This window comes from Aspergillus nidulans, chromosome VII, assembly GCF_000011425.1.
Source record: "Aspergillus nidulans FGSC A4 chromosome VII".
In the NCBI taxonomy this organism is placed as follows: domain Eukaryota; kingdom Fungi; phylum Ascomycota; class Eurotiomycetes; order Eurotiales; family Aspergillaceae; genus Aspergillus; species Aspergillus nidulans.
The window spans coordinates 1,626,850-1,654,585 of record NC_066263.1 but is presented as its reverse complement, the minus strand read 5'-3'; the positions used below and the strand labels follow the sequence as shown (position 1 = coordinate 1,654,585).

General features: G+C 49.9%; 10 protein-coding genes across 10 annotated transcripts, besides 1 other annotated feature; 3 read left to right on the top strand and 7 right to left on the bottom strand.

Moving 5' to 3' along the window:
* Positions 1-27,736: part of a sequence feature (contig 1.26 403..389371(1)) that runs on past the window's edge.
* ANIA_01717 (uncharacterized protein) lies at positions 2,920-4,124 on the top strand (the record flags this gene model as incomplete). Its single annotated transcript, XM_050612848.1, is given in 3 exon segments — positions 2,920-3,089; positions 3,100-3,430; positions 3,582-4,124. 3 exon segments carry the CDS (start codon positions 2,920-2,922, stop codon positions 4,122-4,124), a joined length of 1,044 nt encoding a protein of 347 aa, XP_050468718.1.
* ANIA_01716 (uncharacterized protein) lies at positions 5,855-6,970 on the bottom strand (the record flags this gene model as incomplete). Its single annotated transcript, XM_654228.2, has 2 exons — positions 6,723-6,970; positions 5,855-6,633 (listed from the first exon to the last, which is right to left on the bottom strand). The coding sequence occupies exons 1-2, from the start codon at positions 6,877-6,879 to the stop codon at positions 5,855-5,857; spliced, it is 936 nt and encodes a 311-aa protein (XP_659320.2). The 5' UTR covers positions 6,880-6,970.
* ANIA_01715 (uncharacterized protein) lies at positions 7,505-9,187 on the bottom strand. The gene is made up of 3 exons (XM_050612847.1): positions 8,968-9,187; positions 8,807-8,908; positions 7,505-8,752 (listed from the first exon to the last, which is right to left on the bottom strand). The coding sequence occupies exons 1-3, from the start codon at positions 9,004-9,006 to the stop codon at positions 7,679-7,681; spliced, it is 1,215 nt and encodes a 404-aa protein (XP_050468717.1). The 5' UTR covers positions 9,007-9,187; the 3' UTR covers positions 7,505-7,678.
* On the bottom strand, positions 9,383-10,144 carry ANIA_01714 (uncharacterized protein; the record flags this gene model as incomplete). The annotated part of the gene is made up of 1 exon (XM_654226.1): positions 9,383-10,144. One exon carries the CDS (start codon positions 10,142-10,144, stop codon positions 9,383-9,385), a length of 762 nt encoding a protein of 253 aa, XP_659318.1.
* On the bottom strand, positions 10,903-13,610 carry ANIA_01713 (putative Patatin family phospholipase; the record flags this gene model as incomplete). The annotated part of the gene is made up of 4 exons (XM_654225.1): positions 10,903-11,049; positions 11,274-12,363; positions 12,412-13,256; positions 13,323-13,610. The coding sequence occupies 4 exons, from the start codon at positions 13,608-13,610 to the stop codon at positions 10,903-10,905; spliced, it is 2,370 nt and encodes a 789-aa protein (XP_659317.1).
* Positions 14,365-15,480, bottom strand: ANIA_01712 (uncharacterized protein; the record flags this gene model as incomplete). The annotated part of the gene is made up of 2 exons (XM_654224.2): positions 15,147-15,480; positions 14,365-15,097 (listed from the first exon to the last, which is right to left on the bottom strand). Exons 1-2 carry the CDS (start codon positions 15,398-15,400, stop codon positions 14,365-14,367), a joined length of 987 nt encoding a protein of 328 aa, XP_659316.1. The 5' UTR covers positions 15,401-15,480.
* Positions 15,737-17,368, bottom strand: ANIA_01711 (ribosome-binding protein NMD3; the record flags this gene model as incomplete). Its single annotated transcript, XM_654223.2, has 2 exons — positions 15,737-17,252; positions 17,307-17,368. 2 exons carry the CDS (start codon positions 17,366-17,368, stop codon positions 15,779-15,781), a joined length of 1,536 nt encoding a protein of 511 aa, XP_659315.1. The 3' UTR covers positions 15,737-15,778.
* ANIA_01710 (aspartate--tRNA ligase MSD1) lies at positions 17,743-19,923 on the bottom strand (the record flags this gene model as incomplete). The annotated part of the gene is made up of 3 exons (XM_050612846.1): positions 17,743-18,864; positions 18,921-19,627; positions 19,713-19,923. 3 exons carry the CDS (start codon positions 19,921-19,923, stop codon positions 17,743-17,745), a joined length of 2,040 nt encoding a protein of 679 aa, XP_050468716.1.
* On the top strand, positions 21,559-22,944 carry ANIA_01709 (tyrosine--tRNA ligase MSY1; the record flags this gene model as incomplete). Its single annotated transcript, XM_654221.1, has 3 exons — positions 21,559-21,758; positions 21,812-22,157; positions 22,207-22,944. The coding sequence occupies 3 exons, from the start codon at positions 21,559-21,561 to the stop codon at positions 22,942-22,944; spliced, it is 1,284 nt and encodes a 427-aa protein (XP_659313.1).
* Positions 23,364-27,205, top strand: ANIA_01708 (mismatch repair ATPase MSH6; the record flags this gene model as incomplete). The annotated part of the gene is made up of 4 exons (XM_654220.1): positions 23,364-23,663; positions 23,838-24,009; positions 24,071-26,460; positions 26,507-27,205. 4 exons carry the CDS (start codon positions 23,364-23,366, stop codon positions 27,203-27,205), a joined length of 3,561 nt encoding a protein of 1,186 aa, XP_659312.1.

Sequence of the window (27,736 nt, the reverse complement as noted above, 5' to 3'; positions counted from 1 at the left end):
GGGGGGGGGGAAAGGCTAGACGGACTGGGGCTGACTCGGGTTGCCAGAGAGGAGCTTGACCAGGGTCTGGAGGAGTTGCAGGGTCTGGATGGAAAGCTATCGAGTGTCGACGGGGATCTGCCGCCAGTGAGAAAACGGCGCCTGGTGTTGGAAATCACTTGAACCAACACAGAGACGTCACTCTTAGTGGCCGCCCGTCGTTGCTGGAAGAACAAGCACCGGATGATCGCCGTCTGGCAAAATCAGCCGTATCCTTCTTGATCCCCCAGGCTGACAATATTGATGGCTGAAGAATTCTGTCAGAAGTCGGAAGAATATTAGATTACTCCGTAGTCGAAGCCAAATGCTTGGATGTACCTGTAAAGCTGGAGACTGCGCAGCAGATCACAGGCAGAAGTGACTGGGTCTCCGCCTGACAGCTCTCTAGTCAAGCTCTTGATCTGGCTAGGCAAGATTCGGGCACAGCCGGGGGACTGCCGATCTTACTATCCATCCGGCGTCGCTCCGTCTCGCCTTTAGACACCGGGCATGTCAGACACTCGTCGCTATCACCAAGTGACAAATCCAGGCAGCGGCCAACTGCCTGCTATTCAGCCTACAGACGTGCCATTCGTCGGGTCGGGGGGCTACCCCTCCTACCCTCCGGCAATATCACCCTCGATATTAGTGATTTGGAATTGATTTGAAATTGATTGATTTGATTGACTTGGTTTCGCAGTTTGACTTGGCTTGACTTGATTTGACTTGGTCTGACTTGGTTTGGCTCGCCCGACTTGGTTTGACTTGACTTGATTTGATTTGTCCTGATTTGGTCTGACTTGAGTTGGTTTGAAATGACTTGATTTGATTCGTGATTTGATTTGGAATTGGTTCAAGATTTCCAATTGGGTTTCAAATTCATCGTTGTGATAGCGTGAGCCGCGTCCTGATCCATCCCCGCTCCCTGCATACCCGCCAGAGCTTGTGTAATTGCCTAGACGCGCCAAAATACCGAGTACCCCTCAATCATAGGCGTAGGTCTCTGGTCTAGAATTGTTAGATTGAAATCGTCCAGTACTCGTCAACTACACCTCACCACCTCGGCTTATCTCTTGATGTTGCAATCGACCGTCGGTGGCGCTTGGCGACTCCCAGAATCCCCAGTCACGCTCCAATGCCGGTACAAGCCGGACAACCTATAGGAAAGCTCAATCTCGACTTGCGTAGAGAGGTGGCCAGGACCCATTAGGAGCATTTTGCATAGCAAGGTCCGGTCCGCAGGGAGCGAGCGCATACTCGAATTGGCAAGGATTCTCCAGAACGCTCCAAAGTACGGACTAATAGTACGGACTAATGCGAGTGACGGGAGACTGAGCACAAGGCACGGGATGATCCGTTTTGCCGAGAATCAGTGCTTCCACAAAGCTAGACCTGCGCCTGGATGCAAGGTCTCCAGGCAGGCGCCGCGCCTATCTCAGAAGGGTTGCAACGCTCCAGTCGTCTCTCTTGCTCCTTATGGTAAAAGGTGACGGAACTGACACAAATGAGATAAGTCTACCAATGAAGGTAGCCGCCTTCCCTTAGGAAAATATCGACGGGTTTTATCACGCCAATGAACGGTGCATTCGAGGCAGTTGACCCCATGCTTGTTGAAGTACTCGCCGAGCTAGTATAGGAGACGCAACTGGGGTGGAGTAAATCTTTACACCGCTAGGATCTCAGTCAACACCGTACGATTTTCCTGCCAATGGCGTTAACCGGAAAAGCTACCGGATCCTGCCGAATCAAGGTAGAGGGAGCGAGACAATCGGGGCTCACTTGATATTGGTGAGACACCAGCAAGCCATATAGGCACCATCCTAACAAATATCTCCATCTCCCGGAACAGCAAGGCCACAACCACAGCCTAGACGCCCATCACCCGAAGGCGACCGGTGAGTCACCATCTGGTCTCCAGACGGGAGACTTAGCTCGTTGTTTCTGACGTCGTCGCTATGCTTTCGTTGGCTGTGATTCAGGACTCCTCTTTACCACCCCACCAGACACAGTTGGTTGTCCAGACTGGATGCGCGCCAGCTGTCCAGGGTCGGAGCTCATGGTGATCAGATTGCGAGCGAGAAAGGGCCAATAATGAATTAAGGGTTGAGGTTCAAGGTGATGGTGGTGGGATTGGCATGACCTGTGTTGGGTGTTTCTTGGCAGAACTGGTCAGAGCTGAGTATAGTTATACGCTGCCTCTTTGCCTAGGCAAGATATATTGCCAGACAGCGTGGATTGCGAAGAGCTCGCCTCCAGCCATATAACTCGCAGTGTGATTATCTTGGTTACTTACTCATCTGGAGTCATTCCAGCTGGTCTGGCTGAATTGCTTCAGCAACCTCCAAGACCGTTGGGGATAGCCTGTGCAAGACTTGATACAAGCTTTTCAGCGAGGTTTGTATAAATGGTAAATCAAGCCGGAAGGAGCCGATGCTGGGCTGTAAATTACCCTTCAATAAAATATTGGTTAATTCCTCGTCGCGTCCTAGCGCCTCGCTGATAACGGACTCACACAGCATATTCACTTCTGGCAGGGCGCGAGTGATAACCGTATGATATAAGTGTGGCTTATGTCTTGGAACTCCAACTACTAGACTAATATGGATAGACTGTTAAGCGAATGGTGGGTGGCTGGGCGAATAAGGCACGGTTCCTTGACAGGCTTGTGGCTTAGGAGTCTCAGCTCTGCTAGACCTGAAGAACACGAGCTGAAGAAAATACAGGAATAAAACTGGACCCAGCCTGATAACTGAGAGAAAAATCAGCATAAATAGCAACTGACATTTTTGTAGGCTGAGTCGGGTTATAGTCTATTCGAACCTTCAGAGGCACATACCGACTGGATGGCGGGGCATAAGGCTGTGGATTAGCAGGCTAACGTATCACAGATAGAGTGCCATCATGGAGTGTGCTGCTATTCGAAAAACTACCAGCGGCTCTAAAAAAGTCAAGGTGACTGGGTGGGACATCCAGCCTGGCATCGGAAAGGACGCATGCACACAGTTTGAGGTCATCTTATCAGACGGCTCCCAAGCCAAGGACCCTCCCTGGTCCACCAGATGCAGATGCAGGTGAGCACAGATCTCACTCTTTGTATTCGACCGTTCTTGAAGGTTGTGAAGCACACTACCCACGAAGCCGTTTTCGTGGATATTGCGAGTGGGACCTTCGACTTGTGGACCACAAGCTTCATATTGTCTTGCGTGCTGTTGATGGCGTTGAGTGGAGCACAAGTTTGGAGTCGGACAGCAACCAGCTGATAGTTCCAGCGCAGCAGGCTCAACTAGCCGAACTTTTCATTGCGCTTTGTGTAGCATGTCAAAATCGTTTTGGAGCTGCTGCGCTGCAACTGAGGGCTGAGAGTCCCGGACCTCATGTCTTTGCCGCTCCATTTTGTGAAGTCGGTGGTCTGGTACAGGTTCATGACGGTGGCTAGCTGGGTGACGAGCTTGATCTGAAAAGGATCGTACGGTTCCAGTCGTCTTGCCCTACACGGAAATTGAAGAGCTCTGGGCTGACCGGGCACCACAAAGCGTGGCCGCCGTGACGGACCTATTGACCAGCCTTGCCGAGACAGAGACGATACATGTTTCGAACTATGCCGAGCCTCAGACCAGAGCTGGAGCATCCTCTCGCCGGATAATATACTGTGGTGGACGCGCGAAATCACTCAAGAGGCTCCGCAGCGGAAGCATCCCAAACCAGCTAACTGGGGAGGCATACAAGATGCGCGGCGAAACTACAAGAGCCTTAAGGAGTCAAAGAAAAGGGCGAGCATGCTGCCACCTGTAGACTTGACGGAGGCCCCTCGGGTCCATGGCTCGGTGATGAAATTTGCCCAATCTGGCAAACCCAACGGCAACACTATCAACCCCTTGAGGCTGATCCACGTTCAGACGCGGGATATGATAGCAACCGCGGAACTTGAGACAAAGCGCTATGCTGCAATCTCGTACACCTGGAGTCAAGTCAGTAAAGCAAAGTTACTAGAAAGCGCAACAACTCGAGCAAAGGAGCTCGGATATGAGTATATATGGATTGACCAATATTGCATCGATCAGACCAACCGGCAAGAGAGGAATGCCGAAATTAAGCGCATGAGATAACGCAATACAGGTACTGGTGCTTCTGCCTGACGTGACAAGCCTAGCAAGATTCGACGTGGTATCGGCTGATCATCTGATCCACGTGGATGCAGCTACAAATGCCTCCAGGGATGTCTTAAAAGAGTTCACGTCTTGCCTATAACTGAAAAGAGTCTGGACTTTTCAGGAAGCCTCGGTGGCGAAGCAATGCGTACTGTGTACTCGAGAGCAGATGCTTGATGGACAGTAATGGATGCCTTGATCGGCAGCTCAGATACGCAACTGTCGACAGGCCCAGAGTGATGTGCATAACAAGCAAAATGATAGCGAGCCCAGTCGCTGCCAAATCCCAACATAGTCGTCTAGGACGGATGCCTCAGACCCCGTCAGGCATTTATTGGCTCAATAGACAAGTCTATATTTCGAAGCTCGGTTGACGAGCACGAACCACGGCTGCTTACACTTGTACAGGCCTGGGAAGCGCCGAGCGGTCGAGACACGCTGAACGATGAGGACCGAGCCTACGTTCTGCTTTCCCCTATGGAGGGTAGAGACAGAGTCAAAGTGAATCGTGGACGGTCTTTGCTAGAGTCATCCAGGACTGTGTCGAGGCAGGGATTGTCACGGCTGACCTCCTGGCCGGGGATGCCCCTTCGCCTCTGCCTGGTCGATGCTGGGCGTCAGATTTAACAGGATCAGGACCGCAACACCCATCCCGGGTCAAAGCTGGCAATGAAAGACTACCATCCTTGACCTGGAAAGGAGGCAGGGTATCAGTAAAAGGCAAGTTTTTTCCTCTGCACAAGCTATCAGCCTGGCTGCACATAGTGCAAACCCACGACTACAGACCGAATCCCATTCAGTGGTCTGAAGCAAGTGACCAGCCTTGGAGGCAGTTTGCCGCGGGAACTTATTAGAATAATTGGATTCTGTCGGAAATGATTGGGCTCGAATTTTTTCTGGTGCAGCCGATGGAGGGGTCCACGCAGACTGTAATAGTCTGGGGCAAGAAGCTGCCAGATGGATCATTTCACCGGAAGAAAGGTTATCTTGTCCAGCTGAAGGAAAGTGGGATAAAATGAATGCAGGACAGATATCCGGTTGAAATAGGAGCGTCGCAAATGGATGAAGTTGTGGGCAATAACGACCGGAGGATTGCATTAGGATGGAAAGGCTGGAATTGAATATATATGATGCTCTTGAATTCCACATCAAACTGTTCTGTTGGACAGACCTTACCAGTTGAATGAATCATATGATTAGAAGTATGACTGACGGAGTGAAGTGAGCTCCTCTGTAAGACGCTGGACCACGTGTACGAGAAATTTGCAGCATTATGCCTACGTCCTGAGTCCCTAGTTACATCCTGAGCGAACTCATTTCACGCTCAAGTCAGTCATATTTCGCATGGGGGTTTATATTTTCATATATAGAACTGCATAATCCATTATCATTATGCCTTAGCTTCATAACCCTTCCATACACCCTACCCGATCTCCAGGTCTCAAAATACCGTCATGAAGGACTAATATTCCTCCCATAATTCCAGGATATAACTTGTAGTCCTAGTCTTCAAACCCAGATAAAGCCCTAACGCCGAACTCCAATAGATAGTTTCCATTCCCATATCCCATTCCGAACTCCAAGACGCTATTGTAAGAGAAAAAGAATTTGTTCAGTTACTCCCCAGCTTATGCCATTAAATGAACAGATAGATATCTGCAACGGCGTCGGTAGCGCGCTGTCTCCAATCAAAGATTCGTTATGAGGCGAGACAACACCGGCCGTGGACGGCGGGGTCCTCGTTCTCCTGACTCAGACTGAGACCTGGATCCTCTCGTGGCTACAGGTGCGATGTTTGGTGCTGATGACGCAGCTGTGCCCGTGGTAGTCGTAGGTACGGCCGATGACGAAGATGGCCAGTTCGCCGCCGGCTGGGACCCAGGATGATACTGATGCTGCGGAAACTGCAACCCTTGTTGTTGCTGCACCCCCAGACTAGGGTTGTAGCCCTGGACCCCCAGCACAGAATATCCCCCAGTCATTGGCGTCGCTGCTGCTGCATTCCCAATCCCATTGCCGAACGTACTGGTACTTGACCTCGGCATATCAAAGGATGACGAAAACCTCGTGCTGATTTGCGAGTACCGCGAGGGGTCGTAGCGCTGATGGAGGGACTGATATGCGGGTGGTGGTGCTTCTGGGGATACAGTTGCTGTTGAATTGGAGAGAGTTGTTGAAGCCGGCGCGGACATCCCTCTTGCTCGTGACCCTGTCCCATTCCCTTGTCCGTGACCTTGTCCTTGTCCTGCTGCTATGGCGCTCGGGTCATACGCATACGTTGTCACTGTCGATGCCGCCGGCGGCGACGAAGTCACCATACTCAGATAATCCTCCGGCGTGACAGATCTTGACTGGAGTTTCGACGAGTACCCCGTGGTCAACTGGTAATCGATCAGCCGTTCCTCGCATTGTCGTATGCGGTCCCATTTGCGCTTTTTCATAAAGAAGAAGATTATTCCTGCGGTGACTGCACGCAAACACCGTTAGCCTTTCTAGCCAAGTTCACGCCAGTGCCAAATCAGTTCGGCTACTTGTGTTATGGGGCAGGAGACGCACTCGCAATAGCCGCCACACCACCCACAACAACGCCAACGACGATCCGCGTCGTTTTGTCGCTGGGTCCATGCTGCACACTATCACTACCGCTACCGGTATAATCTGCGGTGGTGCGAGAGACGAGGGAGACCGAGTAGAAGAGGAGGGACGGCATCATAATCAGGACCCGGCAAGCATAGAGGGTGGATGTAAGTAAGAACAAGGAGGCGTCAACCAGCCACCACCAAACTGGCAGACGGCTACTAAAGTTCTGACGGAGCTGCTGTCATAGAATGATGCAGCCAGCCAGCAGCATCCCCGCCTTATGAAGAACCTGTGCCCTGACGAACGGGCCTGCGAGCGCCTGTCATCGTTTTGAGGCTAACCCCAACAACGCCTTAGGCGCAGCACGGTGCACGTTCATCGCAATGGAAGCATTCCGTACGACCAATAACCATTGCGCCTTGTTCTCGCCGCCAGAGATTGAGTTTTTGGCAGAATCTGAAACGAAGACTTGGGCCAAAAATAGCGAGTTGAGACTCGTCAAGCTGCTGCAGCACGAACACTGATCTGGTTTAGACGCTGAATTGGTGCAAGGGTGTTACTTTTTTTGGGCCTTCCGGTGAGATTCATTGGTTGTGGATGAGAGTTGACGGCGGAGCTAGACATATCACAAGCGCCTGGATTGGGGAGGATTGGCACTTGTACACAGGCGGTTAAGCTGAAGGATCTTAGGATGCAGCAAGGGTCCCAAAATAGTACTTTTTACTGACAAGTGAATGTGAGGTATCTCAGTGAGGGGTTGGGATAATTAGCTTGTTTCGATTTAGCGCTGTTGGAACAGGATCGAGCTACAGTATTTCGGCCGATGTACGTAGACATCCTGCAATCAATCTTGTACTCTCGTATTCTGTAGTCTGTACATGCAAATTATCCATCAAATCACCTCATAACCGTCCTTTGCAGTGTTGTGGCCGTTACTCCGCATAGGCCCTATACAGCTCCGCCCCCTCCTTGGACAGAATATCCAGCGGTACACCGGCACCAACAAACCATACTGACCCCTCATGGGCCTCCAATTTCGTCTCTTTCTCGACAACCAGCTCAGCAGACCCCTTAGTAACGATGATTATACTTGGCCCGCCAATAGCCCTATGTCGTTCCTCCTCACCAGCGCCCAGAATAGTCGCGAGGACGTTGAACTCTGAGAATGGCGGCGCGTATTCATACGTCTTCTGCCTTTCGCCCCGTTCACTCTTCTTCCTATCTAGCTGTGCCTGCTCCATACTGTGCGGTTTGAACGAGAGTATTTTCGCGAAAAGGTCGACGTTGTTCCTGTCAGCTTGCGGGCAGAAACCCGTCGCGAGGACGTTGTCCGACCGCGCCATGCACTCGAGAATATCACCCTTCAGGTAGGCGTGGATACTGTCGGCTGGGACACAGACGGCCTCGCCCGGCTGGAGTACCATGTAGTTCATCAGCAGTACAGCAACGAGAGCACCGTTATCCGACTCCGAGTACTGCTGGCTCACGCGCTCCAGCAGAGCCGGCACATACTCATGCTTTGCGCCAAACTCACTCTTTGGCAATTTTGAGAGCTGGGTGACAATATCCTTGACGCTCTCGGGCGGCAACTGCAGGAACTTTTTGCAAATCTGGCGAAGCAGTTCGTCGTCAAGTTCAGTATTCGCCGGGACGAACTGTTCGAGCGGCTTGAGCTTCATCAGGGCCCCGATGTCGCTTAGTGGCTTGAAGCCCGCAAAGAGCTCGAACTCAGACAGGGCAACGGCGATCTCGGGCTTGTGGTTTGCGTCGCCGAACTGTTCCGGGTCTTTGAGGTTCAGGCTCTCCGCTACGCGCTTGTCCGGGTGGACTTGAAGCGGGAGGGCTTTCGCGAAGGAGAGGATCTTAGGTAAGAACGGAATATTGTCTGCGAATTTTTCTTTCACTGACTGGCCGATGAGCTCGGGCTTGCGCTTAAGATAGTTTTCCAGTGTTTCTCCAGTCCGAAGCAGTCGTGAAGGGACGGTGGGATATGTACCCATCCACATCTAGCGACGGGTTAGCCATGTCACGGCCAGAATTTGCTTTGAGTGTATACACGCCTCAGAGTACGTCTCGTTGTCAGACATCCCCGTTGTCCCGGCCGTCTTGGCCCAGAGCTGGCCGGCGAGAGACTCCTTCCCTTGCTTTCCCCATGGGTCGTGCTGTAGAAACACGTCAGAAACCGATAAGCAAGTTAAGCGATAGCTAGCGTAGAACACACCTTGACACCGCATTTGAGCTGAACCACACTGTCAGTCATATTTGCGTTGATATCGTTTTATAATGAGGATTTATGTATTGATGGTTTAATGCCACTGCGACGTGGACCTGGATAGGCCTTTTATGTACCTGTAACCGCATGCATGACATGACAGGACACTCAGCACCCAAATCGAGAGATCTTTCGTCATGATCCAGCAACAGGAGCCGAGACCGTCCGCCATTCCACCAAGATTTTGCTTCAGTTCATCTGGGCAGGGTTGGAGGTAGATCGGTTAAGGGCTCGAATTGGGCGCGTCAGACTGACGTCAAATGGTATGCGGAGATATGGTAGGAGTGCGGATATACCAAATCAGTCAACATTTGCTAATCATTGCTAACAAGACATCAGAATTAAGATTAGATATATTCATAATTCATCCATAAATATCCTCCGCATCAGGAACCATCACGGTGGTTAAGCGCCTCGCTGCCCGATGGCACCTCTTGTCCGCAGTCAAAGTATATAGTTCCGTTGAGTAGTCTCTCCCTGGCCGGGCAATGGAGGTATACTCCCCATCCATATCATCATATAAATCGTCGCCTGCATTAATTTCATCCTCGTCATACGATGCATAACGTGCGCGAGCCTGAGGTCGAGCTCTGGAACGAGACCGCGATCGCGACTGCAATGAGATCGTTCTCTCCTCCACGCGATTCCCACGCCCCATGTGTTTCCCGCTCGCTGGACCAGCTGGAAGATGGTTATAGTGATATTTCGACGCCGATCGACTCTGGGCGGTAGCTGTTTCAGCTACGACGGCGGTGTAGTCCGTTTGGTGAATGGGCTTGTATATAAATTCGGTGCGGGTACTAGGCGAAGGTGATGTATGGCGAGGTAGTGGTAGAGAATCTGGATGTGTTCGGTGGAACGTTGATGTGCTGTGTTGGTCGTAGGGAGCTGGAGATGGCGAGGGCGAGATGCTTGATCGTTTCAGACGCATTGAGAGACGGCGAGGGTCAAGAGCTTTCATCTTGGAGGAGTTGTTGCGCGATATTGATATCGAGCTTGTGAGAGGGATGATGTCTTCTTCGAGGGTAGGTGTGCGTGATGATGAGGGTTTGTATAGAGCACGGTCGTCCCTTCTGTCGTACGCGGGTCTAGAGGAGTCTATGTTGCGGAAGCGGTGGAGAGACATTATAATGGAACCAAGGAGTAAGCAAGATACTAGTATATATTGTGATGGATGCCAATGCTGAGACTTTTAAGGCTGAGGCTTGAGCTGTGCTCTGCCTAGAGCCAAACAATAGAGCCAAGCTGTTTGATCGACCTGCCACAAGACAACCAAGCTTGGGTGGAGAGGCCATGATATATCCATCGCAGGCAGGCCCGTTTCTAATTTTGATTTCCACCAGCTTGTTTGTTAATTTCTCTAGGGACACCAAGGTGCATGAGACCCTGGTAAAACCGCGCAAGCCGGCGCATTTGCCAGTGTTGCTGTTACAACATCGAGACGAGAAATAGCCGCCGTGCTAAGACTGAGCGAGCGGGGGGCTGCATTAGAGCACGGTTAGTGCGGATGATCCTAGGTAAAGTTCCATTAATAGCTGGATTGATCTATATTAAGTCCCTTGGGGTAAGTTAATTAATTAATGTGCATAGGGAATGCTGGCTAATTTGGTTGTCAATTTTAGAACAGTTGTTGCTTACCCTTGATGCCCTACCTCCCAACACCTGCTAACTACGTGACGAGCAGACTTGATCACAGTCTCCAACCGCAAACGCTATATTTAGTCAAATTAGCGGAGTTTTTGGCTCGTTAAGTGAGTAAAGCATTCACCATATTGTCCTAATTATACCAGCAACTGATACAAAGGTGGCCGACGGAAAGTCTCTCTAGCCATTTTATTTCTAGTGCGTAGTAATAGTCTATAATACCAAGCACCCTGTTTGCGCTTAAGACAACGCAAAATACGTCGAAATTGCGTCCAATAACGCCATCATGCATATCCTCCCAATCATGAAGGAGTGTTGGAAGGATCCAATATCAAAATGCAGAACAAAAATACGACCGCCATAATCCAACCCAGACGCCACCTGCCCCTGTAAGGATATCAACAAAGAAGCAAAAAAAGCAACCATCGTAAATCACGTAAACATGCGTCATGAGTCGTATCAGCGATGTGTAAGCACCAGTGGTCTTCCTCATATATCCATACGAAGCGCCGATCATGCAGCAACGGAATAAAAATCATACATTTCAAGTCGCAACATGATGAATTGGCACCAAAATCAGTGTTTGGCCCATCAGTCGCCCTGAGTCATACGCGGGCCGAGGAACTTGACAGGGCTGGTTGTGAGTTTCCCCTATCTGTTCCAAGCAAGCCCAGCCGGGTGGCGGGATCTCCAGGACTAGAACGAGGTGGTGACGACGACGAGGAAGACGATGAGCATGAAGGAAGTTTGGAACATTCAACGCTGCATTCTGGGTCCGGTGAGAAGAAGTTGCTCTCACGATACGAAGCGAAAGATGGCGTGGTTCCGCGCTCACTGCTCGAAACAAGCTCCATCCCTCTAGGTTCAAACCCACGGGGGTGTACCCACGTCCAGTCAAGGTCCTCTTTCAATTGTGTGGACTCGAAGCTATGAGATAGCGATCTCCCGACCTTGGCTAGACTTGGTCGGCCCATCCGGCTTGCAGCCCCTTTCCTCCTCTCAATCTCGTGATTATAGGAACCTCTCCTCTTGCGACCTCGGTCTGTGCTGCCGTCGTGTGAATGCTGGAAAATGGCGTTCGCCATGAGTTGTTCCTGGCTATGGCTCAAAGCGACCCTAGCACGCATTTTCTGAATAGCAGAGTCCAATGCTAACTCGATTGCGCAATGATTCCGGATGCGTGCAAGCTTTGGCCATGTCGCGCGCTCTCCACAGAGGCACGCCTTTAGCATAAAATCAGTGGTGGGGTTCTTCAATAATCGAGGAAAGTGCGCATAATGAATCTCAGGATAGATGTTGATGTCTCCAGAGTACTTCTGATTCATAATCGAAATTGACTTGGTGAAGGAATTCGGAAAAACGCCAAGCTCCGTCAATACTGCCATCCGATGCATAATCTCCTCCTTTGCAAGATGTGAAACAGTATGGAAAAGTCGAGAGAATCTTGACGTCGGGACCGCCACACTCTTCGGCTCATCGTCTTTGGGAAGAAATGGTACAATGTGCGGGTTGACTTGTGATACAATAAAGTGGTTGACGTTGAACATTTCTGACAAGCGATTCATAGGCAGATCTCCGTCAACGGAGCCGTCTATATATTGCTTGTGAAGGTCATTCCACGGAACAGGTTCCCCTGTCAGCGGGTCTTTGGCCATCAAGGTAAAGGGCGAAAATACTACCGGCACCGAACATGAAACGGCCCTAGGCGAATGTTAGTATGGCTCTCAAACAACTCCGCAGTTCACGTACACAGCAGACCAAATCAATACGCTGGGGGCTGTAATGTAGTTTAGAAGCTTTGGTAGCTCGTACACCCCAGCGCTAGATACGCAAATGTTGAGAATTCTCCGGGTTCGGTTATACGCCTCCTGAAAGGTGATGTCGCCTAGCCAATTTCTCATAACTTTGGCCAGGTGTGTGATATCCAAAAACGCTCCATGCTTGAGGAACCGCGCGGTTTTTTGCAGGATGTTTTCCTCGCGATCGTCTTCATCAAACACAGAAAAGTCACCGTAGGGAAAAGAAGCTAACAACGCAGGAAGCTCATCCTCGGTACGAGTGCAAAATACTGCGCAGACGATACTGCCAGCAGAGGCGCCGGAGATGATGCGGGGCAGAAGATTCGCCATCCAAAGCGACTTCAAAACCCCAATGTGGTTCATCCCAAAAGTAGCTCCACCTGAGAAGAGGAGCGCGCTTCGCCCAAAAGCCTGTCTCGCAGCTAGAAGCTGGTCTAGTATATACCTCGACTCGGCCACATCACACCGATTGTCTCCCGACACATCCACTAGAGACGATATTGTTTGGACGGCGGTCGTTATATATTGATCTATTAAATTCTTGGTACCAGAATGGGTGTGTTTGTACAGAGAGGCATTGCTCATGCCTCCCAAATCACGACTCAACGAGGTCCGAATCAGGTATAGCATGCGACTGACATCACAGCTCAGACGAGCCGCTTCTAGCTGCTCGAGGCGGCTCTGTACGAGATGGGGGTCATACTCGTCGCATTCAAAAGTCGCCTTCCAGGCGTTATTATCCTCGAGTTTATCAAGTTCACAGGCACATTCTTTCCATTCTTCGGCGGATACAGCCTAGCAACGCAAACGAATTAGCGCGGGGTGTGGTAGTGTAACGCAATAGGCACGAAACAGACTCACATTACGCATGCGCAAGTATAGCACTTGCTTGCGATCCTCTGTCTTCAAGTGGAGTTCCTCCTCAAACCCTCGCTTCTTCCTGGATACGATATCTTCGGAGCTGCAAATGCTGCCGGCCCACGAGAGGGATCCTCTCACAACAGAAGCCAGCGAAGGCACGGGATCCAAGGTGAGCCGCGGACGGTGGCCATTTTGAGGTGCATCTTTGGTAACAGTGTGGCTGTTCGAGTGTTTACCCTTACTATGCCACGTCGAGGTTATCAGTGGGGAGTCGGGAATAGGCGACATGACAGGTTCAAGAGGGATAGTGCCAGCCGGATATCCATTCGGTGGAGGAAGTAGCTGAGTGTGAAAGTGTCGACTTTCTAGCCGAAGGGGCTGCTGTAATTAAAATTATAAGAAATGGCCGTCAAGCATGGGACGAGTGAGATTTGAATGCTGGGGAAGAGAAAACCTGGGGTCAGGCGAACCTGGAAAAGAGTCACGAGCGATCGCCGCGCAGGGAGCTGGCGCAGCATTCAGTCCGTAGCCTTACCGCTTACGCTGCTCACCGTTAAGGGTCCCAAGGCTGGTTACTGGCCACAACCCCACGACCGCCTCTCTTGGTTGTGACGTCTGGGGAAGACAGTCTTCAGTGGTTCCTAGTCGTGCAATTTCTCGAAAATTCGCCTTGAAGTTCCCCACAGTTGTCACAATGTCAATTTTCCTCAGACCGATGTCACTTTTGTTTCATTTCAACATCCCCTGGGACTCACCCTTGTGGTCTTATGGATGATACAACTACCGCCACTCAAAGTTAGCAACGTCGCACCTTCAGCTTGATTTTGTTCCTCCGCAAAGCCAATTATCTATGTAACTGAGCGTTAATTCACGAGCTTCTATAGCAAATCTAAATACAAAATACATGGTGGGGAAAAAGTCATCAGGTATGCGGCGGGGGGGTGGTAATTTTCACATGCATGGGGGGTATCTGCCCCGTCTCATGTGAGCCATCTCAGCTCGTCTAGGACCACACCACACCGGAACGAAAGGTCTTTTTTGATCAAAGCCGTTGGCGCAACCACAGCCGCAAAGCCTGTCTTGCCTGCTCCTCTACACCATCTTCGCGCCAAAAATGGCCAGCCCCATTAACTTCTGCTGATTGAAATTGGCTTGGGGGCACACTACTAAGCTCGTCTGACCACTTGCGTAGCTTGCTTATTGATGTAAAGGTGTCTTCGTCACCGTAGATCGCCAGAGTTCTATGCGCACATAGCTGGTCTTTCGGCTTAGGGCAAGGAATTTGTCTCCGTTTCCCCGATGCTTGAGTAGCTACCTCAAGTGACAGATCGGTGAATAGTGTCAAAAATAGGTTGACGGGAGGGAGGAGCGGCGACACTAGAAGATATGAAATCGTGGTACCACTTGACTGTAGCAGCTGTCTGGCTTCGTGGCCGGGATCATTCGCATCTGGGATAGGAGACTGAGTTAACTGCGGTATCTCATCTCTCGACAGCGCGCAGACTGTCTTAACTATGAGGAGCATTCCATGAGCAGGGGTGCTTTGGTGTGCATTTATGAAGAGGTCGGCAACCAGCTGGCTTTCTGGGAGATGAGAAGCGATCAATGACCCGTACGAGTAACCACCGAGTATGAGGTGGATCATTTCTGAAGTCTTTCCGAGTTGTCGCGTCAAGCAGCTCAAATAAAGCATCATGAACCCATAGAAAGAGACGTAATCCGCTAGTTCGGGTTTTGCCGTCCAGCTCGTCCGGCCATGGGAGCCACCAGCACCGCTTAAACAGCGTCAGTTATATGCAGGGTCGGTTGATGAGGGGATAATACCGAAAATTGAAGGTGCCAACCACATAGCCCGCTTCAAGAAGCTCTCCTCCGATTGAGCTCACAACCGGATCGTCATAGCAACCACCGAGCGAAGCATATGGGTGCGCGACGATGGCTCCCCGTACGCGCCATTGAGACGTATCATTCCGGGTTAATACGTTCTGTGGGAGGTAGATCCGACATGCAAGCTGGATGCTGTCGTAGATGGATGGGATGCTAAAGGAGTGGGTGGGAGAAGAGAGATATTTTGGCATCCTTCTCGACTTTAGACAATCTTGGAAAAGTGGGAGGAGATATTGAAGCACAGGGCTTTTCTAGGAAGCCGGCAATACGCGTTTTACTTATTGGTGCCGTGGGTTGTAATCCACAAGGCGCTTTCAAACGACGAAGGTATAGTAAATGATGGCGGGGTGGCAGCCACTAAGGCTTTCGCCCAACAAGCGGGTAGAACGTATATTTCAGACACTAAGTACCTCGTCCGCTGAAACCCAACTTGTCTTCTCTAGAAACGCATAGACATGAGAAAGATTATACTACTCCATCTACAAATGGGTCAAACTCAAATTTGACCAACTTCTCATAGTAATATGTGTGGGGCTGGAATTGCCGCTTTTGATTCATACTATGTACGTTCAATCTTGCATGTTGTCGTCAATTTCGAGGTCATCAAAGTCGTCCAGTAACTCGTCCATACTGATCTTGGGAACTTCATCGTCGTCGTCGTTCATCATGTCGGTGTCCGCCACACTCATCGTGTCGTCCTTCTTCTTGTTCTTATATAACGCCAACGTCGCCCGTAGCTCCTGGTCCTCTTCAACATCGCGCAAGAACATCTCAAAGTCATTCTCCACTGATTCTTTATTGTTGGGTAGAAGGTAGGGGTCGTGTTCTGTGGCCATGCGCTTGAGCTTCCAGTTGCGCTTGGTGTGCTTCGAGCGTCTAGGGTAGAATTTCTTGACGAGAATGACGTCCGGAATGGTCGAACTGTACGTATTGGACGACTCGATTTCATCAAACTGGGCGTTGTTGAAATTCGTTCCAGTCAACATGTAACCTAGCACGGAATCGCCCGGGTGGATGATGCTGCCGAGATGCGTCCTCGTAAAGTATTGTTTGTCGCCACTGAAGTCGGACGCTCGGGCGACCGTTACCTCAGATTGGAACCATTTCCCCCTGGAATGCCCTGTTGGCTCTACATCCAAGACAATAAATTCAACAAGATCTTTCGCTTCTGCTAGAGATGTGAACGGTGATCGCCAGTATATCCGGGAATTTAGGTCGGCGCTCTGAAGTGTGTTGGGATCCAGGAAACTAATTGAGGTACCAATTCGGTTGCAGAGAAGCAGCGGTGATATGTTGCCAAGCTGCTTTGCGAGTTTAATCGGTAGGGCAACTAGATCGTCCTTGCAGATAGGCACAATCTTGGCAGAGTAGGTGAATTTGTATGATTTGGTCGAGGTGTGGATATCTTCGGAAATGATTTGCTGTGACTTTGTGACCTCCACGGGCACCGCAGAATGAAGAAAATCGATGAACGCTTCCGCATGATTTCGCTGGGCGAAGAAGAAATCAATTCCGTTCTTGGCCTCCTTGATGTTGATGGTATTTTGGTGTGCCTTGTGCTTGAGGATGAGCTGTTCGAGGTAAAGGAAGGTTCGCTTGTGAAGAACCTGCTGTCGAACCTGGACGGAAGCCCGCCACGTGTTGGGGGTATATGACTTTGCGCACTCGGGACATTGCTGGTACATGACAATATATATGACCTCAAAAGTCTGTTGGAGGATAACACCGTCGGACACAGAGTCTTGAATTGTGAGCTTGACCTTGATTCTCCGCGAGTGTGGTTCAGTCCAGATGAATCCCGCATCGATCACTCGAATTTTGTTCAGTCCCCTTAATTTTTTCAAGCAAAGCGCCAACAACTCCCGCGACTCGAGGGCCGCAACTTGCCATGAGTTCGGAGGTAAGAGCCAGCGCTCACAATCGCGACAGAAGTTTAGAACTGCCTCTCGTTGGATGCCCTGTGAGATATCGATCTGAAGTTTCATGCAATCAGGGCATATCGTCGTCCCAACCAACGGAGCCCCGCAATTGTAGCAGAGCGTTCTTGAACCTTGTTAGTTGATTAGACCTTTGCGAATGGAAGGAAGAGGTGCTTACGTCGGGATCTCGCTGGCACCATCAGCCTGCGGTGCCATAGGCACGGGAACATCGATATCCATCTTGATTTTCCCTTTGTCAGAATATGATGATGGTCTGAGTTGAGTCGGGGCAAATTCCGTGATTAAAGATCGAAAAAAAAGTTCGCCCCTCATCCGATTAGTCAGATAGTTTGAGATCGATAAGATCACGTGAAATATTGTCTTTCCAGCTGATTGTGATTTCCTATCTTATCTCTGCTAAGACCTGATAGATCATTATAAGAGATATTTGAAGATGAATAACTGAGAGTCAAAATGAGCACTAGAGTGTTGGAGTGGAATAATGACGATATATTTCGGCAGCGGGTATCTAGGTACGCGGCAGCGCCCAATATTTTACACGTACATGCGGCCGTGGAAAGGGATACTTACGAAGGCCCTTGGGAAAGAGATCTTTACTCATCAGTTAAGCGAAGATGATACGTCTTCAGAGCCTCCAGAGAAACCGGGCTGGGAGCCTTAACCATCGGATCCTCTCCGAGTTTTCCAGTCTTGGGAAAAGCAATGACATCCCGCACAGAGTCCTTGCCCAGCATGACGGCTACCAGGCGGTCAAACCCCAGTGCCAGTCCAGCATGTGGTGGACATCCGGCGCGAAGTGCTTCTAGCAGGTGGGAAAACTCTGTTAGTCGCTCAGGTGGCATCTGAAGGACGTTTCGGAGGACGAATTCCTGCACAGCAGCATCATGGATACGACGACTACCTCCACCAAGTTCCACTCCATTCACTACCAGGTCGTAGTGGTCTGCAACGACTTTCGTTGGGTCCGTAAGAAGCAAATCCACATCGGCAGCACTTTTTGGCGCAGTGAAAGGGTGATGTGTAGAAGATATCCCGGCAGCACCGCCTTGACCGGGTTCCGAGTCGGTGCTGGGAGAGAAAAGAGGAAAGTCGACAATCCAAAGGAAGTCAAATCCTACCGCAGCGGGCTTAAATCCGGTCTCGACAGCAGCAGAATAAAGGGCACGACGAAGGTCACCTATCGGAGTCGAACCGCCTGTGAATGGAGCGGCTTCGCGGGCTTGCATTACGAGTAAATCGCCGTGATCAGGCTCAATAATTTCCTCCACATATTCAGCAGCTTGGAAGCCGAATGGTTGCAGTCCGCATAGGGGCTTTCGTGCATCGTATACGAATATACCCGGCCCGCCTTCTGGGTTCTCATTGAACGGTGCACCGGCCGGTGAATCAAGGAATTTTGTGATAAATTCCGACATGGCTGCAGGATCGTTGTCGTTACCATTGATCTTGAAAATCTCCACTATTGGGTTTGTCAAGGGCGTGATCTTATTGATCAGGTCCACTGGGAGTAGATGTTCAACTCTGTAGATCTCCATTCCGTACCGGGTATCGGGTTTGTCTGAACCATAACGAGTCATCGCATCCTGGTACGATAGCCTTCGGAACGGACCCGAAGGAGCCTCGGTATCCATCAGGGTTGACCAAAGTCGGCGAATAATACCTTCAACAACCCGCATGACGTCCTCACCAGTTGCGAAAGACATCTCCAGATCAAGCTAAAACCGACGGCATTAGTCACAAGACCACAATTGACGAGATAATCCCTATTTACCTGGGTGAACTCTGGTTGCCGGTCTGCCCTAAGATCCTCGTCCCGGAAGCAGCGAGCAAACTGATAATATCTTGGGATCCCGCTTGCCATAAGGATCTGCTTATATTGCTGTGGGCTCTGCGGGAGCGCATATGCCAGACCATGCTTCCGAGTCGGAACTAGGAATTCTCGAGCTCCTTCAGGCGTGGACTTAAATAACAGAGGGGTCTCAATCTCAACAAAAGGTGGTCGGCCTTGCTCCAATTCTTCTCGACAGACATTGCGTACTTGCGCCCGGAACTCTAGCGCTTCGCGTAGCTCGCTGCTTGTCCGGAGCTGCAGATGCCTATGCTTAGGAGGATGGACCATATCCGGCGCCATCCAGATATCGCTTGGAAAGTCGTTCAGAAGTTGGATATCCTCGAGGACAATCTCCCATGGATCCCGCTTCTCCATCTCGGCATTTTTTGCTTTTTTAGCCTGAACTTTGCCCTTCACCGTCACAGGACTGTTCGGCCTCAGTGACCTGAGCTGCTCAAAGGACGCATTCTGGGCAGTCGAAACAAGTTGTATGTTATATTTCATGGTTGGGTCTTGTAGCCGGACGAAGGAGAGCTTTTTGGATATATCACTTCGAACTCCAAGATAGCCATGTAGAGTGACATCCTGACCTGGCGAAGCTTGGGTAAGAAAGGTCTGAAAGTCGTATGTAGCAGGAGGAAATTCGACTACGTAGCTCATCAATTAGCTGTCCAGTTCCTAACTTTGCTGAGCTTCATACACGATGGAGCAGCTGCTGAACATAAGACGCACCTGCCTTCTTGTATGTTTCGAGGAAATCAGGCTGCGCTGGAGAGCTCCCAGCCTGCTCGTGCAGGTAGGAAGCACCATGGAAAGCTCTATGGGAAGAGTTAATGCGAACATACGATCCCGCAACTGGCGCTCTTGTGCTGCATATGCACTTGTATAAGCCGAAATAACTCGAGCGGAGGCGAGCGCTAGACTGCGCCATACGCACCAGCATCGTTTCAGCAGCTCTCGAAGGAATTGAAGGATACCTACGGCTTTTGCAGATATACTCCGGTACTCACAGGGCGAGATAGAGAAACAAGCGGCAGAAAAGTTCCGCCCCCCAAAAAGGACTAGTCCTTCTCTCCTCCACAATATAAACGGACGAAAATCTGTCAAGCTTTGTTTTCCTTCATCCTTCCAAGTTTTATACAAGTGAGTGCTACGTTTGGTCTTTCCCCCATCGCTCGTATTCTAACATACTCGCAGATGATGAAAGCCTAGTGTGTTATATTTGATCCAATCTCTCGTCTTGGAGCTTAGCAGCTCTCCCTTCGGGGCTTAAGGGCTGCTCGGTACCGGATTGAGGGAGAGTGATAAATGCGTTCGGCACACAACCTTGTTACTTCGACGGACGCGATGAAGGCATCTCTGATTCTATAATACTTGGTGGTGTACACTTTACCGACGCACCGAGGCCCTTGAGATGTTCTGCTACCACTAGCATGGTAGGCGTCATTTGCATGATAGGGTTCCTCCAGTCGGTTATCCTGGTTTTACTGACAACCATTACATAAACGGATACAAATATATTCAAATTGTTCTTAATTCGCCCTGCGCCTTGGCCCCTGTAGAGCCTTATACGCTGTAGACCTACAAATGCGAGTAACAAGAGTTGACTCAGGTCGGTGCAGCACAAGCTGATATTTGCAAATACATCATTGAGATTAATGTTCGATGGTTATTAAAGCGGTTCTGGGCTTGCCTTCGTGAGTAACCTGTCCAGCAACTAGACCAGTTCCGCATCAAAGATTTTCCGCCGGAGAGCGGCGACTAGCGGCTTATCATAGATATTCCGGGGACAAAAAAGTTCCCTCTGGGCTTGAACCTGTTAAAAGGAATTATACGCCCAGCTTGCTCTTCACTTGCCTCCTGTTAGGCCCGGTCCGATGCGGCCACGCCCGTTCTCACTGCCTTGTACGGCACACCTTCGCTCGCCGGCAGTCAGTCGCCGATTTCCACCCCCAGTATGCGGCGCTCGTCAGTACACGCGGACCGCGGAGATTTTGAACACGAACACATTACGCCGGCCTTCCCCAGCCGTATATTCATCCAGAAATAGATCAGGGCAGCAAAGATGGATTACGCAAGCGTACCTACAGCGGATTGAGGAGGGGAAAAAAGAATGGGCACAATTCGCACAAGAAATCAAGGAGGGAAAGAGAAAGAGCTTCGTGGAGCACTTGGAGGAGAGAGGGCTCATACACGATGTTGTCGGGTGCGTCGCGACTCTGCCAACAATACCTGCCTCAAATTGAAAACCCTTCGCTAAGCGTTGATATGGACATCTGCAGGGATCGAGACTTGTTGCACCGTGTTTTTACCGAGAAGCGGGTGGGGATTTATGCAGGCGTAGATCCGACAGCGCCATCTATGCATGTTGGACATATGTTGCCGTTCATGGTTCTCGCTTGGGGCTATGTCTGGGGATTGCCGGTTACGTTTCTGGTTAGTGATTCTCTTAAGGCGGAGAGGATTTCTTCCATTTGCTGACGTGATGAAGCTTGGTGGTGCTACATCGCGAGTTGGTGACCCCACAGGGCGATTAAAGGGAAGAGAACAGGTTCATTCTTCCGTCCGCAAAGCAAATATGGCCAGCATGCACATGCAACTTAAGAAATTGGGCGCGAGCATTGAAAGATATGGTGAAAAGCATGGCTATAAGAGACAGATGATCTGGCGACGGACTTTAACAAACAACAATGTCTGGTGGAATAAAACACCCCTTCTGGAGGTCCTCCGTGATCTGGGAGCTTACATCCGCATTGGTCCAATGCTAGGAAGAGATACGTGAGTTTTTCTTTTTGCCGCGAATTAGATTTGAGCTGCTGACTGGTTATCAGGGTCAAGAACAGAATGGAGCGGGGAGATGGCATGTCTTTTGCGGAGTTCACTTACCCTCTCATGCAAGCTTGGGATTGGTGGATGCTTTTCAAGAATGGATGTCAAGTCCAAGTAGGAGGAAGTGACCAGTATGGGAATATTCTATTTGGAGTTGGTGCCGTGAAAACAATCAGCAAAAATACTGTCCTACAGGAGGATAATAATCCCTTGTCAGATGATCTAGACAAGCCTATTGGTTTCACGACTCCCTTACTCACAACCTCATCAGGTGAGAAGTTCGGAAAGTCCGCTGGTAACGCAATCTGGTTGGACAAGGATATGACTTCTACCTTTGAATTATACCAGGTAGGTTCAGCACATCTTGCAAAGATTAGCATCTTATTAACATAAATAGTTTTTCGTTCGCACTCCTGATGATGCTGTTGAGCGGTATCTCAAGATGTTCACCTTCTTGCCTATACCTGAAATCTCAAAGATTATGGAAGAGCAAAACCAAGATCCGTCAAGACGGGTAGCCCAACATGCTCTTGCTTATGAATTTGTCGAACTCATTCATGGCAAAGATGAGGCGGATGCAGTGTCTATGCAACACCGCCAATTGTTCAGACCACGAACTTCAACTGCAGAACCAACGCCCCCGCCTCGTACTGCATCACCCGGCAATCCCAAATCTTCATTGTCTGGTTTTGTCAATCCGCAGTCTGGGAATCCACACGCACCTCAAACAAACTTTGCCAATATGCCGTCTGCGCGGGTAACTCTCCCTAAATCCCTTGTCTACGACAAGACGTTCAGCAAGGTTCTTTGGTCCGCCGGTCTTGTGGCGTCCAAGAGTGAGGGTCAACGAATTATCAATAATAACGGTGCCTATGTGGGAAGTCGTCCAGGGGTCAAGAAGAACGAGCCTGGTGGGGGAATGCCAGATGACTTAACCTTTACGCCAATTAAGACTTGGAATGCCTCAAAAACACAGGAGTTTATCATCGATGGCGACCTGCTCATCTTAAAGTTAGGAAAATGGAAGATGAAGCTGGTGAGTATTGTCAGCGATGAGAAGTTCAAAGAGCTGGGTCTCACGGCTCCTGGCTGGGATGAAGTCGTTGGCAAGGGCAAGGAAGAGCCATCTCCCTGAGGTGGTCTGCTCATTATAGATTAATTCTTTGAATCTTCGAGCGTGTACTTTTAGGATAGACTTGTAACTATATACCAGATATGTTTTCACCAATTCTACTCTTGTACTAACAGAAACCCATAAGAAGTGCCTTGGCGGATGTACGATTGTGCTATCGTGTATCAATTGTCAAAGAAGACAAAACAATAATTAGAGCCGATGTCTGCTTGGTGCCTGAGTATTAAGGTATCAAGAAGCCACTAAACGCGTCGACGCGTGCGGTTCTGCGGAGTTGATCAATCAATTCATTCCCACGCCCCTTACCACCTCTAAAGTCATTCTTCCCCTGCAGTCTTTTGCTCGCCCGACTATTGCTACTCAGTTCATGACATGATTCAATAATAGGCTCAGCAGTTGATATTGTGCATCGTTGACGCAGAATGGCCAAAGGACCACTCGCTTCATCCCCTCCCGCGGCGACTCCGCTGAAACGGTCGAATTCAAGCACCCAGAACATGAAAAACCAAAAGTCAATCCTTGGGTTCTTTCAGAAATCATCGCCATCTACTCCCTCCACGCGCAACGGGGAACACGCCTCGTCGCCAGGCCAGAAAGCCGCTGAATCCGTCAAGCGCGACGAGAAGTCCGCGAAGATCGCCTCCAAGTTCACGCAAGACTTACCCCCAGTGCCGAGTTCTGAACTGGGAATACCAGATGACGATGCGGAGGACAAGACGCAGGTATGACCTAGGGACTTCGATTTTTAAAATCCTTCTAATCAGTGTTTGGTTGATTGCAGATGAACCTTGAAGACTTGAAGAAAACATCAAGTTCCCCGTCACGCCGGGTAAATCACTCTATCTCAAAATTATTGCTCTTTTACAAGCCATGCTGATACCTCTCTTACTGCTTAGTCTACCAAGAAAGTCAACTATGTTGAATCTGATTCCGAAGGTGAAGACGATGACGATGAGATATTCCGACCTACTCGAAAGAACAGCCGCGCCTCGAAGAGGAGAAAGTTATCGCCTGAAAGTGACGATGAGTTCGAAGAGGAAGAAGGCAATGCAGGATACTCCGAGGATGGTCAGTTGTATGAGCGTTTCATCCCAGCTTATGGTCACTGATTCTTTTTTATTTTTATTAGAAATGGATGACTTTATCGTGCCAGATGATTCAGACGACGAGTCAAGACCGTCCAAAAAACGAAAGAAGCCTGCCGTTCAGCTGAAGAGAAAGTCCTCTTCTATGCCTCCCCCACCTGCGGTTGACGAAGACTCCGACCTTATCCTCCCTGAGGCTTCATCGGGCTCCGCTTTGAAATGGACATATGATCCCAATAATCTGGAGCCCCGCGAGGCTCGAGCCATAACTACGACCACTAGCAAGACCTCATCAAGTTCTGCCAAGCCGAAGGCTCATACCACCGAACCTGAGCAACGTTATCCTTGGCTTGCTAATATCCGGGATATCGATGGCCATCCGATTGGAGACCCTGAATACGACCCCAGGACACTATACATCCCTCCTCTCGCTTGGTCAAAATTCTCTCCTTTTGAGAAGCAGTACTGGGAAATCAAGCAAAAGTTCTGGGACACTGTGGTCTTTTTCAAAAAAGGCAAGTTTTACGAATTGTATGAGAATGACGCCACTATCGGACATCAATTGTTTGACCTAAAACTCACTGACCGGGTGAATATGCGCATGGTTGGAGTTCCGGAATCGAGCTTGGACCACTGGGCAAACCAATTTGTGGCCAAAGGATTTAAGATTGCAAGAGTAGACCAGTCCGAATCAGCTCTCGGGAAGGAAATGCGTGAACGAGATGGCAAAAAGGGTGGTGGTAAAGAAGAGAAGATCATTAGGCGGGAGCTGGCCTGTGTTCTCACGGCGGGCACGCTCGTTGAAGGTGCCATGCTCCAAGACGACATGTCAACTTTCTGCGTGGCAATTAAAGAAGCTATTATTGAGAACCTTCCGGCCTTCGGAATCGCTTTTGTGGACACCGCAACGGGTCAATTTTTCCTCACGGAGTTTGTCGACGACGTGGATATGACCAAGTTTGAAACTTTCGTGGCGCAAACACGCCCGCAAGAGCTTCTTCTCGAGAAATCAACTGTCTCTCAGAAAGCTCTGCGCATTTTAAAAAACAATACTGGACCGACAACAATTTGGAACTACCTCAAACCAGGCAAGGAGTTCTGGGAGGCCGATATTACCGTCAGGGAACTCGATGCGAGTGAATACTTTGTCTCTCAAGATAACGATAATATCCACGCGTGGCCAGAGGCTCTTCGTCAGGCCCGCGACAAGGAGCTTGTCATGTCAGCTTTTGGAGCGCTGGTACAATATCTCAGGCTCCTAAAACTCGAGCGGGATCTGATAACAATCGGCAACTTCTCTTGGTACGATCCAATAAAGAAGGCGTCCAGCCTTGTCCTAGATGGCCAGACTCTTATCAACATGGAGATCTTTGCTAATTCCTTTGATGGGGGTGTTGATGGAACGCTTTTCCAGCTCCTCAATCGCTGCATGACGCCCTTTGGAAAACGAATGTTTAAGCAATGGGTATGCCACCCCTTGGTAGATCCACAACGCATCAACGCCCGGTTAGATGCTGTGGATGCCCTAAACGCTGATTCCAGTGTACGGGACCAATTTGCTTCACAACTCACTAAGATGCCTGATCTGGAACGCCTCATATCCCGTATTCACGCCGCGAATTGCAGGGCGCAAGATTTTGTAAGAGTTCTCGAAGGCTTTGAACAGATCGAGTACACCATGAGCTTGCTCAAAGATAGTGGCTCTGGAGAAGGTGTTATTGGGCAGCTAATCAAGTCCATGCCTGACCTGACAGAATTGTTGGAGTATTGGAAAACTGCATTCGACCACAATCAAGCGAAGGAGTCCGGGATCTTGGTTCCCAAGCCAGGAGTTGAGGAAGACTTTGATAGCTCCCAAGAGACCATCAGACAACTGCACCAAGACCTCGATGATCTTCTAAAGCGGACCCGGCGGGAGTTAGGTTCTACAGCTATCTGCTACAGGGACAACGGGAAAGAGATTTACCAAATGGAGGTGCCAATCAAAGTGAAGAACATCCCAAGGAACTGGGATCAGATGTCTGCTACCAAGCAAGTCAAACGCTACTATTTCCCTGAGCTCCGAACAACAATTCGCAAGCTGCAAGAAGCTCAGGAAACGCATAGTCAAATTGTGAAAGAGGTCTCTAAACGATTCTATGCACGATTTGACGAGCATTATTCCACCTGGCTCTCTGCTGTTCGGGTTGTCTCACAGCTAGACTGCCTTATTAGTTTAGCCAAGGCATCGTCCAGTCTAGGCGAACCAAGCTGTCGCCCTACATTCGTTGAGGATGAACGCAGTGTTTTAGAGTTTGAGGAGCTTCGACATCCTTGCCTTATCTCCTCTGTTGATGACTTTATTCCCAACGATATACAACTGGGCGGCAGTGGCCCCAATATTGACCTACTCACTGGAGCCAACGCCGCCGGAAAGTCAACTCTACTTCGCATGGTAAGCACCTGTCATCTACCCATACTTATCCGTCTAACCGATCCAGACTTGTGTTGCAGTAATCATGGCGCAAGTCGGTTGTTATCTACCCTGCAGGTCCGCCCGCCTAACCCCAGTGGACCGCATCATGTCCCGTCTCGGCGCGAACGACAACATTTTCGCAGCCCAGTCCACATTCTTTGTTGAACTATCGGAGACCAAGAAGATTCTATCAGAAGCGACACCCCGCTCTCTCGTCATTCTCGACGAATTGGGCCGTGGAACTAGCTCTTATGATGGAGTCGCTGTCGCCCAAGCCGTCCTTCATCACGTCGCCACGCACATCGGCGCATTAGGGTTCTTCGCAACCCACTATCATTCGCTGGCTGCTGAATTTGAGAACCATCCTGAAATAAAGCCGAAGCGAATGAAAATTCACGTTGACGAGAACGAGCGTCGAGTCACGTTCTTGTACAAGCTTGAAGATGGCGTTGCTGAGGGGAGTTTCGGCATGCACTGTGCGGCAATGTGCGGAATCCCAAATAAGGTGATTGAGCGCGCTGAGGTCGCAGCTAAGCAATGGGAACACACCAGCCGGCTAACGGAAAGCCTTGAGCGCCGGAAGGGCGGCGGACTTGTCGGTCTCGGCTGGTGGAGTGACGTTGCATGGGCTCTTCGTGAGACCAAGGAGGGCGAGGATGATAGCTCTGCAGCTATCACCGACAGGAGCTTAGAGGTTCTTCGGAGAGCCATTGAAGCACTCTGAGGCATTCCGTTTACTGAATACGCTTGTTTGGTTTCTCCTTATTTAGTCTTCAACTACACTGGGTTGTGATTTCACTTTCTTATTTTTACCCCACCTGTTAATACGTTTGCCTGCTCTGTGCTGTGTTTATTTTGAGGCCATCTCCAAGTGTGATGATTTCAGAGTCTCTGGCGTTCTGGTGTGAAGAGCTATTGAAATAAGATCTCGGGTTTCGACAGGTATATCCCTGTTATCCATAAGAATTAGATCATGGCAACTTTTTTATTGAATTCTGTGCTTTTATGGGGTCGTCAAGCCAAGTAATACATACGGAACCAGGCGGTACCATCGTCGAAGATGTTTTGAAACGAACAAACTGAGCGAGCTTGGTCGACGGGCCCCGAAGTGCAACAATAGAGAAAACAACCAAAGGACTATCGAATGGAGTAGACAATATCCCCATATCCAGCGAAAAGCATGCCCGTCCTCCCCATCCGTAAGCACAACCCGAAAGAAAGGAAAAGGGGAAGGGAAAAAGCGGCGCGCATCATA

Bases quoted from the DNA above. Each gene is read 5' to 3' on its own strand.
- ANIA_01715 (XM_050612847.1), bottom strand. From the start codon at position 9,006: ATGACTGACAGTGTGGTTCAGCTCAAATGCGGTGTCAAG. The intron at 8,909-8,967 runs GTGTGTTCTACG...GTGTTTCTACAG, and splicing joins AGCTCAAATGCGGTGTCAAG to CACGACCCATGGGGAAAGCA. The intron at 8,753-8,806 runs GCGTGTATACAC...ACCCGTCGCTAG, and splicing joins ACAACGAGACGTACTCTGAG to ATGTGGATGGGTACATATCC.